Below are 16,497 nucleotides of genomic sequence, written 5' to 3'. Positions count from 1 at the left end.
TTCTGATTTCCAGCCCAGTCCTCTCTGCACCTGACATTCCTTCCTCTGGGCTCTCTGGGTCACCTGGCCCTCACAGTGAACCCATGTTCTGCTTTCCAGCTGCAACTTTTTGGAGGGAGAGGTGATGTGAGCTCTGATCTGAGGCCATGGTCAAAGTATGTCATCACACAAATCTCCAATAACAAGAGTTCTCAAATTATCATAGTCTCTTGTTTCATTCAGCAGTGGCAAATGCTGTTTGGATTGAATAAACTTCCCTCCTTAATGAGAAGGTTCAGAAAGGTGGTGTTGGGGGTAGTGTTACAAACCTGCTCTTCTATTGGGTACTTCTTTGCATGTTACTAAGTTCTAATTGTTTTTACTTTTACATATGGTTGTTCTTGTTAAAATAAGACTTCGGTACTTTTTTTTTTTTTTTTTTGGTACTGGGGATTGGACCCAGGGGTGCTTAACTACCTAGTCACATCCCCGGCCCTTTTTGTATTTTATTTAGAGACAAGGTCCTACTGAGTTGCTTTAGGAAAGGTCCTTCCTAAGTTGCTGAGGCTGGCTTTGAACTTGTGATCCTCCTGCCTCCCCCTCTGGAGCTAACAGGATTACAAGCATGCAACACTGCACCTGGCTTCATTTTGTATTTTGAGACAGTCTTGCTAAATTGCTGAAGGTCTCACTAAATTACTGAAGCTGGCTTGAACTTGCAATCCTGCCTCAGTCTCCTGAGTTGCTGGGACTACAGGCATGCACCACAACGCCAGCAGATGATTTGTTTTTATGGTACCCACCAAGGAATTGCTAATCAAATATAAGAGTAAGCAGGATTTGGGGCTGGGGTTGTGGCTCGGTGGTAAAGCTTTTGCCTAGCATGTGTGAGGCACTGGGTTCAGTCCTTAGCACCACATAAAAATTGAACACTACTCATCAGCCCAGCTCCAGTTACACTGTGCACTCAATGAGCATTCCCTGAGTGCTCACTGAGATCTATTTATAAAAAGTTATGGGTCCACCCTGAGGAATTCAAAGTCTGGTTGGAGTGCTTAGATACTGGAAAACAATATGGCTTTCTAAAAATCTTTTAAATTAATTTTAAAACTTAGGCTTCTAAACTGGGCACAGTGGTGCACACCTGTAATCCCAGTGACTCAGGAGGCTGAAGCAGAAGGATCACAGGTTTTAGACTAGCCTCAGTAATTTAGTGAGGACCTAAGCAAATTAACAAGACCCTCTCTCAAAATAATAAATAAATAAATAAATAAATAAAAGGGCTGGGGATGTGGCTCAGTGGTAACATGCCTCTGGGTTCAATAACTAGTACAAAAAAATAGGCTTTTGATTCACTAATTACAACAGGAGTTTCTTTTTTGGGGGGGTGGGAGTGGGGGGGTGCCAGGGATTGAACTCAGGGGCACTTGATCACTGAGCCACATCCCCAGCCCTATTTTGTATTTTCTTTAGAGACAGGGTCTCACTGAGTTGCTTAGTACCTTGGTTTTGCTGAGGCTGGCTTTGAACTTACCATCGTCCTGTCTCAGCCTCCTGAGCTGCTGGGATTACAGGCATGCACCACCGTGCCCAGCAGTTTCTTTCTTCTTGCTTATCCATTTCTCTATTTTTTACTGAGTTCAATTATGAGGTTGTCTGGTACCCACAGAATTTTTTTTCCCCTGCGCTGGGGATTGAACCTGGGGACTCTGCACATACTAGACAAGCACTCTACCACGGAGCTACACCCTCATCTGCACCCTACAGAAATTTAATATTAAATTTATTCATTTATTTATTGAGTTCTTATTACATTGTAGCATAAATCAAACACTAAAGTAAAGATTCCTGACTAATTGAAGTTTACATTCTTCCCCCGGCCCCCCCGAAAGATAAGAGATTTGCTGTCTAGAACCAAAAAACCTGGTGGGTTAAAAGTCAGGGAAGACCAACAGCTGGGCTTTTATGTGGAAGGCCTGAAGTCTGTGCCTTGTGAGAATTATGCACAAATTGAAAAGCTGATGGAACAAGGAACAAAAATCAGGACCACAGCTTCGACCAACATGAACACCAGCAGCAGCAGATCCCACATGGTCATCACTATTCAGCTCAAGCAGGTGAGGTTCAGGTGACTATCTGTGTCCTGGTGACCTTAGGGAGGGTCCCGACTGGCATGATAGGTTCGTGGATACTGTGGGATCCTTCCCAATTTGTCAGGGGTTGGGTACCAGGGATTGAACTCAGAGACACTCAACCACTGAGCCACATCCTCAGCCCTATTTTGTATTTTATTTAGAGACAGGGACTCACTGAGTTGCTTACGCCTCGCCATTGTTGAGGCTGGCTTTGAACTCATGGTCCTCCTGTCTCAGCCTCCTGAGCCACTAGGATTATCCCTCCCAGTTTGATTTATGGATTAAAGTGGCTGCTTCCAACCATAGAATATAGGGTTAGAAGCAGGGAAAAGTGAGGACCTGTTCTTCTACTGCCCACCCCTCACCTTCATACCCATGCCCCACCCTGTGCTATTGCTCATGGTGGAGTCCTACCACACACCAGATGCTCACAGTGCCCAGAGGACACTGTTAGCTGTTGTCCTTCAAGTACATTTCATGCGGTGAGAAATGAATTTTGACCCCAAGTTGATCAAGGAGTAAATTGTGAAGATATGACCATGACTCTGTAATTTATCTTGGAGAACTGAATCAGTAGCAGGTCTATACATCACCAATATAAGGACCAGCAATATCAGATCCATGAGCCTAGGGCCACATACTAAAGTACTTTCTGATACTTGGATTAATTCTTGGAAACGAGGTAATCCATGTACCACATAACTTTCTACTTACTAAAGCCCACTAAAGTGGGCTTTTCTCCTCTGTACTCCTAGCTGGGCATCAGGGACTGATATGTACAATATCCTTAGTTTGATCTAGAAATGGCAATTCACAAGTGTTGGGGGAACACTGTAGTTAACTATGATTGTACCAATTCTACCCTGTAAGCCACAGTACTAGTAATAGATAAAGTAAGCATCAATGAAAATCATCTTGTGCTCAGCCATGATTGGTGGACAAACACTGGATCGTGCAGAAGTCTGACTTTTTTATTGACCAGCTCTATCACTGGGAGAAATAATCTCCCTAACCCTCAGTTTCTTCTTCTGTAAAATAGGATGCATAGCTCTCCTCCCACAAAAGTTGGGAGACTTGAACGAGATAATACATTTTAAAGAACTTTGTAAAAACATTTTTTTTTTGAACCAGGGTTTGGACCCAGGGACACTCAACCCCTGAGCCACATCCCCAGCCCTTTTTAATATTTTATTTAGAGACAGTGTCTTGCTGAGTTGCCTAGGGCCTTGATGAGTTGCTTGGGGCCTCACTAAGTTGCTGAGGCTGGCTTTGAACCCACAATCCTCCCGCCTCAGCCTCCCAAGCTGCTGGGGTTACAGGCGTGCTGAACTTTGTAAACTTTTAAGGGTTTAGTCACTTGATTTTACAATATTAGTAAAATTCACAAACTTCGTACATGGTTTGCCCTGCTAATTATTTGACTTCATATTTTAGGGGCAAGAAATCAGCCACAAATAAACAAGTGAAGAGATTTAGAGCGCTGCTCTTCAGTGGGGTCAGCAGTAACAGGAACACCTCACAGTCCATGCCGGGCTTGTGTTAGGACCTTTGCATCTATTATCTTGAACCCCTATGACATCTCAATAATGTGCTACTGTCACCACATTACAGGTTAAGTGTATGTCACCAGCAAGAGAATCTGTAGGATTCTAAAATGGAGGTTCGTTCCACTCTAAGACCACACAATCCTGAATAATTACTTATTTTGCAACTTCCCCAGTATTTTACATTTTTAAATCTCAATGACCATGGATACTCCAGAGCAATCGTTGATGTCTAGTATTTCCTCAGAAAAGAGCTTTGCAGTAATGGGAAGGGGCCAGTGAGACGCCTGGGCCTGGTCATGCTGCTGTAAAGAGGATGGTGCTGTGAATGGCTGATTAATTTCATTTTGTTGCTTTTTTTTTTTTTTTTTAGTTTGAAATACAATCCCAAGAACCATTTGAGCACGTGGAACAGGTTGGGCGCTCTAACAGCACGGCCTGTGTGTGTCCCTACAGGTTTTCCTAGACAAAGCCCTCACCAAACAATCCAGCATTAATCTGGTAGATTTAGCTGGAAGTGAAAGGCAGAGATCTTCAGGAGCTGAAGGGGACAGACTGAAAGAAGGATCACGGGTTAACTTAAGTTTAACCAGTTTAGGAAACGTTATCAGGTACGTAGCCAGGGTACAGAGATCTGTGCCATAAACATTTTTGACATATGAAAAAGCAGAGGCTGGGGCGTGTGGCTCAGTGGTAGAGCCGGCTTATCAGGTGCCCTCTGGGTTCAGCCCCCAGCACCAGAACAAAGCCATGAATAGAAGGAAAAATTAGTTACAACCCTGGGTCATGATTCATTGTTTTAGTCAACTTTTTGCTGCTACGACCAGAAGGCCTGTCAAGAAGTTTATTTGAGGGCTGGGGATGTGGCTCAAGCGGTAGAGCGCTCCCCTGGCATGCGTGCGGCCGGGGTTCCATCCTCAGCACCACATACCAACAAAGATGTTGTGTCTGTCGAAAACTAAAAAAAGATAAATATTAAAATTCTCTAAAAAAAAATTTAAAAAAAAAAGAAGTTTATCTGGTGCTCGTGTTTCAGAGGTCTCAGTGCACAGACAGCTGACTCCATTGCTCTGGGCCTGCGAGCAGTTATGGCAGAAGAGTGTGGAAGAGGAAAGCAGATCAGGACCTGGCACCAGGAAGCAGAAAGAGCAAGCTCAATATAAACCCCAAGGGCACACCCCCAGGCACCACCACCTGCCTACAGTCACTGCCCAATTAATCCATACTAGTGGATTAAGCCGTGGATTAGGTCACACCTCATAACCCAATCATTTTGCCTTGGGATGTTCTTGCGTGTCTCACACATGAGCCTTGGGGGGACACCTCATATCTAAACCATGACACTCAGTGTCATCACTAGCTCACACCTGGTCCTCCTGTATGTAACAAAAATACTAACAACACTACAAACCCCAAGAACTAGTCGGCCCAGGATTCTTCTCCTGGTCTCCACTACTTGAATTTTATGTTCTCTGTCTCCTCCTTCCTCTCTTCTTATTTTATCGTATTTAAATTCTATGGCTTAGTGACCAAAAGATAAGCTGCTATAATGTCTTCTGTGGCTTGCTTTTAAAAAATTTCTTATTAAGGCAAAAACCATAGTACACAAATCTTAAATCTCAATTCATGTATAGAACATGTGTACACACACACACACACGCACGCACGCACACACTCCTGTGTAATTATCACTGTTGTGGTTTGAATCTGAAATATCTTCCAAAGCTCTTGTGTTGAAGGCAGCAATGTTCAGAGGTGGGACCTTTAGGGGCTGATTGGTTCCTGAGAGTTCTGACTTCATCAATGGATTAATCCACTTAGGGGTTCATAGTTCAATGAACTTAATGGAGGTGATGGAAACTTTAGGAGATGGGGACTGTTGGAAAGAAGTTAGGCTATTGGGGGCTTGCCCTTGAAGGGTATATTTTGTTCCCAACTCTCTCTGCTTCCTGGCCACCATGAGGAGAACAACTTGCTCTGCCACATAACTGCCTGCCCTGTTTCACCTTGCCATGGCTCCAAAGCAATGTGACTAAATAACCATAGACTGAAACCTCTGAAACCGTGAGCCAAATAAACCTTTCCTGCTTTATTTTTCTCTGGTATTTTGTCACAGTAATGGAAAACTAACAGAACCACCCAGATGAAAATGCAAAGCATTTCAAAACCCAAAAGTCTTCCTTTATGTCCCTTCCTTCTAGCAGAAATTGGCCTTTGTCATCAGATTAGTTTTGCCTAATTTTCTTGATTCTTATATAAATGAGACCATTTATGAGGTCCCTTTCTTGTGTATCTGACCTCTTTTACTAAGGATTGTGTTTCTGAGATAATTCAAATTTTTTGCATGTAGTAGTTATTCTTTTCATTGCTCTATAGTCTTTCATTGTGTGAATATATCACAATTTATCTATCTATTCTCCTATTGACGGATAGTTTGTTTTTAGGTTTGGGTTATTATTGATAAAGTTGCCATGAACATTCTTGTACATAGTACTTTAGAAAAATAATCACTCATTTCTTTTGGATATATACTGAGGAGAATTTCAGGAACTTACTTTTAGATTCAGCTTTTTGGGGGGCAGTGCTTCTGGGGAAAAACTCAAGGTATCTTGTATACTAAGCAAATGCTCTACTATTGAACTATAGCCCCAGCCCTAGACTCAACATTATTAACAATTCCTAACCATGTTATGTGTTCCTAGTTAGTTTTTTTCTATTCTATTCTTTCATGAAACTTCATGAGATTCATTCAGGTTGTTGAATGTAGCTTAGTCTCCTATTGAATGGCATTTTGGTCATTTCCAGTTTGGTTTTGCTATGACAATCAGTGCTACCATGACCATTCCTATACAAATCATTGGGTACTAATATGTTCACATTTCTTTTGAGTATAGACAAAGAATTGAAATTGTTGGGTTATAAGGTGTGCAAAAACCTAATTTTATGAGATGATGACAAATATTTTTCCAGAGTGGTTGGATCAATTTTATGCCCAATAGGAATGTATAATGTATCCTCTTGATTCACATCTTTTCTAAGGCTTGACATTGTCAGATTTCTCAGTATTTACCAATGAAGTTGGTGTAAATGTTTTTTATTGTGGTCTTGATGTTTCTGGGCATGTCTTAATAAGTTTATTAACAATATGCTTCCTCTTGAAATGCCTATTCTTATTTTTTCCATTGTTTTATTGAGTTATTTTCTTTTTATTGATTTGCATTTATTCTTTTCATATTTTATTATCTTTTTCAGGCATATGTATTGTCAATATCTTCTCCAAGTTATAGGTTTTTAATTTTCTTACAGTGTGTATTGATGAACATTATGATTATGGCCAGGCGTGGTGGTGCATGCCTGTAATATCAGCAGCTCCTGGGGCTGATGCAGGTGGATTGTGAGTTCAAAGCCAGCCTCAGCAAAAGTGAGGTGCTAAGCAATTCAGTGAGATCCTGTCTCTAAATAAAATAAAAAACAGGGCTGGGGATGTGGCTCAGTAGTTGAGTGCCCCTGAGTTCAATCCCTGGTACCTCCTGCCCCCACCCCAAATTTTAGATGTAGATGGGTAGAATTTTTTTTCAAATCATTAAGGATGTCATTCTATTTTTTTTTAAACTGGTTGCCCTATGGCTGTTACCCTAACTGCACTAAAACGCTTTATTTTTGGTGATCTCCAATTTGACCATGTTGTATATGAGTGAAGATTTCCATCCTAATTGGGATTCCTTGGACTTCACATCTCAGTGGATTCGTGATTTTCATCATTTCTGGAAAATTCTCAGCCATTAACTCATACATTTGTTCTGCCCATTTCTTTCCCCTTTTCTCTTTCAGAACTTCAGTTAGCTGTTTGGATCCCCTCACTCTGTCACCCATGGTCCTTAACCTTTCCCTTGTTTCCTGTCACTGAGGCGCTGGGCTACAATCTGGATTGCTTCTTGTGAGCTCTCTAATTCACTAATTCCAACTATAGCACTGTCTAATTTGCTATTAAACATGCCCATGGTGTTTTTAATATCAATTGTCCTTGTTTTTTAAAGATCAGTTTGTTTGTTTGTTTTTTCCAACTTTGCTGTGTTGATTTTCTCTTTCTTTCTTTTATTTATTTTTTTGAGACAGGGTCTCCCCTCAGGGTCCCCCAGCTGAGCTTGAACTTGGTATCCTCCAGCCTCAGCCTCCCAAGTAGCTTTGTGCTATATTAATTTTGTAGACTTCTTTTTCTTTTCTTGTGATTATAATTTCTTACAAATTTCCTCCCTCCTATTTTCACTCCCCTTGATGCCACCCCCTTGAGACAGGATCCTCACGATGTTGCCCAGGCTGGCTTTGAACTCCTGAGCTCAAGTGATCCCCTCAGACACCTGAGTAGGTGTGCACCCCCCACACTGGCTCAATGATGCTTTCTTTGTTGTTCCCTGGAGTTGGGTGGGGACTTGTCATTCCCTCTCACCCTAAGGCTGCAGTCATAGGAGGCCTCCCTCAAGGATCTTAAGGTAGGAGGAGAGAAAAGGACTTCGGACCACTTCCCAAACCTGTCCTCCCCTGCCCTGCTGTCCTCATTTTCCTTCTCTTTATACACATTGGCAATAAAAGCCTGCAGTCTCTTCAGCCTAAAGGGGGTTGGTTTCTCAGGCCTGGGCCTCCCTTTCTCTGTTACGCTTTCTGGAGAGCTGACTCTGGACAGGGACTCAGTGGCTCGTGCACATTAGCTCTCTTGCTTCTGCATCTTTGTTCACAAGGTGTCTCTACTCTTAGGTATTATCATCAGATTTGTGGAGCCAAAGGGGATTTGAGTGAGGACTTTTCTGAATTATCCCTAGGGATAATTTTTTTTTAACTTCTTGATACCTTTTTTTAATTCACTGGGTTTTTTTGTTTTTTGTTTTTTTGTTTTTGCATTCAGTGCTCTGGCTGATGCAGCCATTGGGAAGAAAGTCTTGCACATTCCCTACAGAGATTCTGTACTGACCAAACTGCTCCAGTCAGCTCTGGGTGGGAACAGCAGAACTACTTTGGTAAAATCACCTTCTTACAACATTTTAGCCTGATTCAGCTATTACTGTTATCATCGTTATCGTTATTGTGATTGTGATTAAAATTATTCTCAGTACCTTCATAATATAGCACCTGACCCACAGCATGGACTAACATATGACTTTTGGTGCAATCTTCAATAAAGCTTCTATATTACTAATCTTATTTATTTATTTGGTACCAGGGATTGAACCCAGGGGCACTTAGCCACTGAGCCAATCCCCAGCCCATTATTTTTTGAGACAGCGTCTTGCTAAGTGCCTAGGGTCTTTGCTAAGTTGCTAGGGCTAACTTTGAACTTGTGATCCTCCTGCCTCAACCTCCCAAGATGCTGAGATTATAGGCATGTGCCACTGCACTTGGCTGCACTAACTTTTCTTATTTAATTTTTTTCTGTAGTTTTCAGGTTTTCTGTAAGGAACATACATGATTTTTTGTTTTGTTGTTTTTGTAATGCTGAGGTTGGAACCCAGGACTTTGCATTTGCTAAGAACTCTACCATAGAGCTGCACTCCCAGCCCAGGACATGTATTACTATTACTATCAGGAAAAAAAAAACAAACAATGAATACAATTTAGAAAGTAACAGTAGCGATGTCGTGATATTCTCAAGCAGCAGTCATTGTGTGGTGAGGTTGTAAATTTTCATTCGACTGTGATAGTCATAGGGCAGACTCACAATCTGGAAAGCAGCTGAATCTGTCATGTTAGCAAAGATGCCAGACAGCACAGCATGTTTGCCATGTGGGTGGGACATGAAATGTGTTAAAATCAGGGCTCGATGCTCTTCTGCTGCAGAGGGGGCAAACCTAGGTGAATTCTGCCTCCTGCAGGGTCCTGCTTTGGAGAGAAATGCTCCTACTGGGACCTGGGACCAGACCTCTCCCCAAAATTTACAATATAAACATCCTTCCGTTTTTATCACTTAATCTAGCCCATTTTTATTATTTATTTATCCTTTTTTTTTTTTTTTTTTTTTTTGCAGGACTGGGAAGTAGAACCCAGGGTCTCATGTGCTAGGCAAGTGCTGTGTCACTAGGCTACACCCTCAGCCCTTAACTAATTTAAAATATTTAATTTTAATGATTTTCTAGTTACCAGTTACCTGTGGGCCTCAATGGGACATCCCCCCAAGAACCTAGAATAAGACAATGCACATAGAAGCTGGGGATGTTGCTCAGGGGAAGAGTGCTCATCTAGCATGTCCAAGCCCTGGTGTTCAATCCCCAGCACTGCAAAAATACAAAGGAAAACAAAAACCAAAGACATAAGACACCCTCTGAATGTTGACTGAAAACTAAAATTCAACACATCTGTGTGTACAAAATTTCCTGAGAATGAGACCAACAGGACAACGTCTACATGTGCAGATCTTCAAGGTTAGATCTGCACCGTTTATAAGGACACAAAGACTGTCTGAAGGTATCACAGTGAGGTTTGTTTGTTTTAGGGTTGGGGATGGAACCCTGGCCTCGTCCTACTTTCTCCATTATAGTGTGGGAGGAGGAGGTGAGAGGTGGTCATTGATCATCTCAGGAAGCAAATAAAACACAGAATCTGAAAGGTCCACCTCTAAGCTCTAAACTCTCCATGGTACCAGTCCCATTTGCAGCATGGATATCCTAAAACCTCATTTCTTTCATGTCTAAAGTGGAGAAAATAACAATAGCCACCAGAGAATAGTGCTGTGATGGTTAAATGAGGTGATACAAATGAACCCACTTTAAATGCTATAACTTTTCCAGGTGCAATGGTGCACACCTGTAATCCCAGAGACTAGGGAGGCTGAGACAGGAGAATCACAAGTTTGAGGCCAACCTGGACAATTTAAGGAGCCTCTTGTCTCAAAATAAAAAAGGCTGGGAGTGTAGCTCAGTGGTAAAGCACTCCTGGGTTCAGTGCCCAAGACCAAAAATTAAATAAATATATATTTTAAAAAAAAAAGGACTGTGGAGGTAACTTAGTGTTAAAGCATCCCCAGAGTCAATCCCAAGTATCAAAAAAAAAAAAAAAAAGAAATAAAAGAAAAAGATAAAGAAAGAAATCAGTCCTTAAATCTCCCAGGTGAGTTAATACTCCAAGAACTGCAAGTTCAAGGCTAGCCTCTGCAATTTAGCAAACCCCTGTTTTTCAAATCAAAAACAAAAAGGGCTGGGAATGTAGCTCAGGGATAGAGCACTTGCCTTACGTGTGCAAGACCCTGGGCTTAATCTCTGGTAACATACACACACAAGCTATAAAGATAAACTATACAGGATTATTCACCAGGCTCTTAATGCTCTGGATCCTGAGCTGCCAGGTCCTCAGACTATGTTCTGTCTCTGAGGTCATCCTCAGTGACAGCACCTATCTCCAAATCGTCAAAATGAAAAGTATTTTCCAAATTCTAGAACAATTAATCCAAAGTCAATAGCCAGACTTGAAACCATACAAAAATGACTGTTTGGGTGATGCTGCCCACTGGGAATTTTGTCTCTCTGTCAATAGAAATGAAACTGAGTCACACATATGAATATGTAGGCCTTTTGGGATCCACAACTTAGGCAGGGAGATACAGCTTCAGCTCCAACAAGAAAATGTCAGGCTGGCTCCCTGAAACAAGCAGGAGCTCGTTTTTTTGGAGTGCTTGCAGGAATGGGCTGGGGTTTAGGAATGTTAATGGCTTTAGGTGCACTTGGCCCTGTGAGGGCATTTTCTGTTGGCATCATTGCCCTGATGAATTAAGTGAAAGTACCCTAGCTTCAGGGTGCGTCTTCAGGATAGATAAATGGGGAGTGAAAGTGGGAACTTTGAATGTCTGTCTGGCTGTGAGCCAAGACTAGGCTTGCATTAGCCCTTTGTCCCTATCATCTCACAGGGACAGGCAAATCCTAGTGATCTCGAAATGCTTTCAACAATCATTCAAACCTTGAGAAAATTCCTGGGTATTCCATGGTGAGAGCAGTGTGGTTCTGAGGTCGGCAGCACAGGGGTTCGTCACGAGTGGGTTCAAACGCCAGTCCTGCCAGTTCTGATCTGGGTGACCTTGGCTGTATTATTTTTCCCAAAGCCTAGTTTTTGGAGTGGTCAAATCTGAGCAATAATGTAAATTGTAAGATGCTGTGTGAATGTTAACTGTTTTAATAATATCGATGATAATAAACCTCTATATACATAACAAAATCTTCAAGGGATGTTGTTACAGATTGCAGCCATAAGTCCAGCTGACATCTGTTATGAGGAAACTCTATCAACATTAAGATATGCTGAAAGGTATGTTTATGAATAAATATTCATAAATATTTAGTTATAGGGATTCTAGATTCTAGATCTAGTAACTTCTTCCAGTCCTCTTCTAATTGGCATGTTGTGGGTGGGACTTCAGGGAAAGGAGAACAAACAATTTGTAAGAGAGGAAATGAAAAGAAATAAAACAAATGAGAAAGAATTGGGATCTGAAAGTTCAGAGTGTCATTGTGTCATTCAAGTCAGGATGGGAGAGGAGGCGTGGCTCAGATGGGAGCAGCATGGATGCCAATCTGAATGTGATTAGTTATCTGTCTCCCTGTAGTTTCCTGCCAAATAGCATGGCTGTTCACAGATTCCTCCTACATGGGGAGAGAGCAGTGCCAGGCAGGGGATTTTTGTGCTATTAATAAATGAGGATGCGCTCTGTACGAGACAACTCTGTAGGTTCCCAACGGTTTGAATGTGTCAACACTCCTTCACAGTGTGGGGGTGGAGACCACATGTGATCATGTATGAACCATTCCTGGTAAAGCTCTTCCTTGCATATAAGCAATGCTCAAAAACTATAATTAGGGGCTGGGGATGTGGCTCAAGCAGTAACGCACTCGCCTGGCATGCGTGGGGCGCTGGGTTCGATCCTCAGCACCACATAAAATAAAATAAAGATGTTGTGTCCACTGAAAACTGAAAAATAAATATTAAAAAAACTACAATTATAGCTGGGTGTGAAAATGGTGCACACCTGTAATTACAGTGACTCAGGAGGCTAAGACAGGACAATTACAAGTTCAAGACCAGCCTAGGCCACTTGTGAGACCCTGTCTCAAAATGAAAAATAAAAAGGGCTGGGAATGTAGCTCAGTGGTAGAGTACCTTTGGGTTCAGTTACCAGTGCAGCCAAAAAACCCTACTCAAAATTGTAGTTATGATTATGCCGCCAAGTAATTACCTCTCCTTCTAGTGTTCTTCTTCTCAATGAGGGAGCCCTTGGATTTGAATGAAAAACACTTTCATTCCCATTCTTCATTGCTGGGCCTCAACATCAATTTACCATTAGACATTTTCTTCCTGTATCTTCAGTCTCAGATCTTTAGTCAAATTTTGGCTTTAGCAGCATCTAGAATGTTCTCCCTGATGATTAGATGCAAATCTGTTGCCAGCAGTTTTTATGTGAGAGGCTACATGGTGCAGAAAAAAGGGAAAAACAGTAACCAGAGTCCTGAACTCTGATCCCATATCTGCCACAGATTCTGTGAGTTGGGCAAGTCTGGTTGTAACTCTGTATTTCAATCTCTTTGTGTAAGAAGAAGGGAGTAAGATTGCCAGTTTGAGCAAACAAAAATACAAGATGCTGCCTGGGGGTGTAGCCCAGTGGTAAAGTGCAAGCTTTGCATGCACAGGCCCCTGGGTTAGAGCCATAGTGTGTGAGCATACACAATACAAGATGCTCAGTTAAAACTGAATTTCAGATAAAGAACAAAGTCATGCTTGAATGTAATATTTGAAGTATTTCCTGTTTTCTCTGGTGGCACTGGAGGGGAATGAACCAGAAAACTTAAGCCCCTCCTAACCTGGGGCACATGGCAGAGCAGCCTCTGACAGCCTCCAGGGTTTTAGTTATTTCAGCAGCTGCGACCTTGATTGAACAGATTCTTAAATTAACCAAATGTATTGAGGCCCAAGGACACCCAGGGACTGAGCACCCAGCCATGGCTCAGCTGTACATGTTTATTAAAACCATGCAGTTTACTGAAGTCGCTTTGGGTCTTAATGGTTTTGTGGGACAGAACATGCTGGAATCATAGTCACCAGGGGGTGAATGGGATCTGAGCACACCTGCTGCTGCCCCAGGACCAGTGGTGGTGCTGCTTGGGCAGCAAAGGGGCCTGAGAATGTGTTCATCTTTACACACGAAAGGGCTAAAAAGGTTCGGAACAACGCTGTGGTCAACACCTGGTCAAGAGCAGAGACCAAGACACTGCTTGGATGTGGAAACGCTGGAGCAGCAGGTAAAGTGAGCCAGGAGGCATGCTCAGTCCACACTGGAGCAAGAAGAAGAGCCTGAGCTGGCTGATGCCCAAGGGATTGGGGCTAAAGGGAGGGAGAGACAGGTGTGCTGGGCCTGGGGAGGGATCTGGGGAGGATCTGAGGGGAGGATGTGGGTAGGTGGGGGGAGGAGCCCTCCAGAACTTTATTCAGGATATTTTGGTTCAACCTTTACACACACACACACACACACACACACACACACACACATATTATACATATATTAGTTGTTGATGGACCTTTATTTTATTTTTATGCGGTGCTGACAATCAAACCCAGTGCCTCACACATGCTAGGCGAGTGCTGTACCACTGAGCCACAACCCCAGCCTGCAACCCAACTATATTTTGAGATCAATGGAGACTCACAGTTTAAAGAAATAATGACCCTGCCCTTTTAAAATTGTCATTTTAATTTTGAGTCCATTATTTCTGCCAGGATACTACGTTCCTTGCCAGGTTTAAAAGGTGATCATTTGACATTTCATGCATTTAAGTGAGGCCAGAAGCCAAGGAAGCATTAGCAGCAGCCCACCTCTTCTAATTCAGTGCCCAGCCTCAACTGCTGCATGCCAGTCACCAAGTGATTGGGCTCTGGTGGGTGAGGGAGCAGTCATTTTCAAAGTGCCCCCACCCCAGGTGATTCTAATGTGTAACTATCAAGAACCACGGCTTTAAGGTCTCAGTTTTCAGTTTGGCAGCATAAAGACATGTATCATTTTATGCCCTTAATGATTTAAAATGTGATGGATCATAAAAGTAAAGTAGAAAACTGGAGAAATACAATCAGTATGGTGTTCAGCATCAACCCAGCAATATCAAAAAGTCCAACGCTTTCTGTGCTCAGTGCTCCCTAACAGTCATCATCCTTCCCTTCCACGGACTGGCTCACTACGGATTCCACCTCAACAAAAGTCCTTTCTAGATTGGAGTCAGTACATGCGGCTGGTTCACACGTGGCCCTGGTTAGCATGAATCACTAAAACAAAAACTGGATGAGCCTACCTGTAGCAACTAATTCCCATTATTCATATGAACAGACACAAAATACATGGAAAACAACCTAAGATAAACCTATGCTTCTTCCTCCGTCTCCTGGCCTTATGGGACTTGCTGCTATGGTAGTAAAAAAAGAAACACCCCCACAGGCCTATATAAATAGCAGATAGAATCCTGAGCCTGTGCCTCTCTTGGGAGGACCTTCTTGCTCTAATGCCTTTGAGTTAGTCCAGATGCTATGCAGTGTAGGATTTAGCCAGTGAGCTCTTCACACAGAAGTGCAGCTTTACTTTCTACTCCTCCTGGGAGTCCCCTATTGTCACGAGAACCCAGTGAGACATACTGAAGTTACTCAAAGCCTCACCTTTGACACTGTAGACCTGGTGCTTAAATCCCTCCCTCCTTCCAGAGCAGTCAGCCTGTTTCCTGGCAGACCACCAGCTGGGGACTCAGTCTGTTCAGGAAACCTGGGCACACCTGTTGGAGCAGGCACGGAGAGAATGGGAGCAGCAGTATGCAGCCATTGCCCAGGTGAGGCCCAGCTCTGTCCTGCCCCCGATGCAGTGCTGTCTGGGCTATTGTCAATCCCCAGATTGGGGTGGGGGGGCAATGAATTAGTGATTTAATGAATGTGTAGGATGTCACATATGACTTAAGACTTATATTATTCTTGGCAAGAGCTCGGGGAAGAGTGGCAGGGCATGAAAGGAAAGAAGGCAGAGAGGCCTTGATACATACAGAGTGAGGCTGGGGATGGAATTCAAGGCTGTTGGTAATTAGAGTTTGGGGAGAATTTGCCCACGGGCACACCCTAGGGATTGGAGCCTAGGCTTTGCACATGCTAGGCAAGTACCCTCGGATTGAGCTACACCCTAGCCCCTGGGCTGTGATGCTGTGATGTCAGTCTTGTCCCCTGGTGAGAGAGATGCCTTCTTCACCTCTACTCCCCACTGCCACCTCCACCACGACCTTACTCCCCACAGCCACAAGGCTCTGGGCAAACCCCAAAGACCGGAGTCAGACCTGGAATATTTGGAAGTGGAGGGAGAGCCCAGCCTGGACTCAGGAAGACTCATGAAGTCTAGAATAAGCCCCAGACAGTGAAAGAGGAGTCAGGTAGGGCTCTGTGACTTCAGGAAGTCAGATCAAGTTAGGGACCAAGGATTCTAAAGGTGCCAGCATAACTAGGGCACAGCCAGAAGCCCTATTAAAGTAACATCCTGTGCAAGGGGTGGAAGGGCATGCAACTCTTGGGTCTAGTAGGACCCAGAGTGCAGGAATAGAGGGTTTTGTGTTCTGTCTGAAGAGTAACAATTGGAAAGATTTTCATTCTCTTTACTCTTAATGAGAAAGGATTTGCAGATTTAAAAGTTTTCTTTGTGCGGGCCGAGTTGATTTCACTTCTTCCTGATAGTCAATCTTCTATCACCGAAACAACAGTCAATATTGGTATTAAAGAATGAAATGCACTTAGGGTTGATGCAACATGCCCTTTTCTGCCATTGACAGTTGATGATCAATTCACCAGCTTCCTGG

General features: G+C 43.0%; 1 protein-coding gene across 1 annotated transcript in view; it reads left to right on the top strand.

The window, feature by feature from the left end:
* Positions 1 to 16,497, top strand: part of LOC113184155 (kinesin-like protein KIF28P) — an 86,074-nt gene that overhangs the window by 51,705 nt on the left and 17,872 nt on the right. Inside the window, exons 5-10 of the mRNA XM_077802937.1 lie at positions 1,872 to 2,096; positions 4,115 to 4,269; positions 8,559 to 8,670; positions 11,874 to 11,941; positions 13,835 to 13,926; positions 15,371 to 15,492. Coding sequence (XP_077659063.1) covers positions 1,872 to 2,096; positions 4,115 to 4,269; positions 8,559 to 8,670; positions 11,874 to 11,941; positions 13,835 to 13,926; positions 15,371 to 15,492 — 774 coding nt within the window. The remainder of the gene's footprint in view (positions 1 to 1,871; positions 2,097 to 4,114; positions 4,270 to 8,558; positions 8,671 to 11,873; positions 11,942 to 13,834; positions 13,927 to 15,370; positions 15,493 to 16,497) is intronic.

Source organism: Urocitellus parryii, chromosome 9 (assembly GCF_045843805.1).
Source record: "Urocitellus parryii isolate mUroPar1 chromosome 9, mUroPar1.hap1, whole genome shotgun sequence".
Lineage (NCBI taxonomy): Eukaryota > Metazoa > Chordata > Mammalia > Rodentia > Sciuridae > Urocitellus > Urocitellus parryii.
This window is presented reverse-complemented; position numbering and strand designations above follow the sequence as displayed.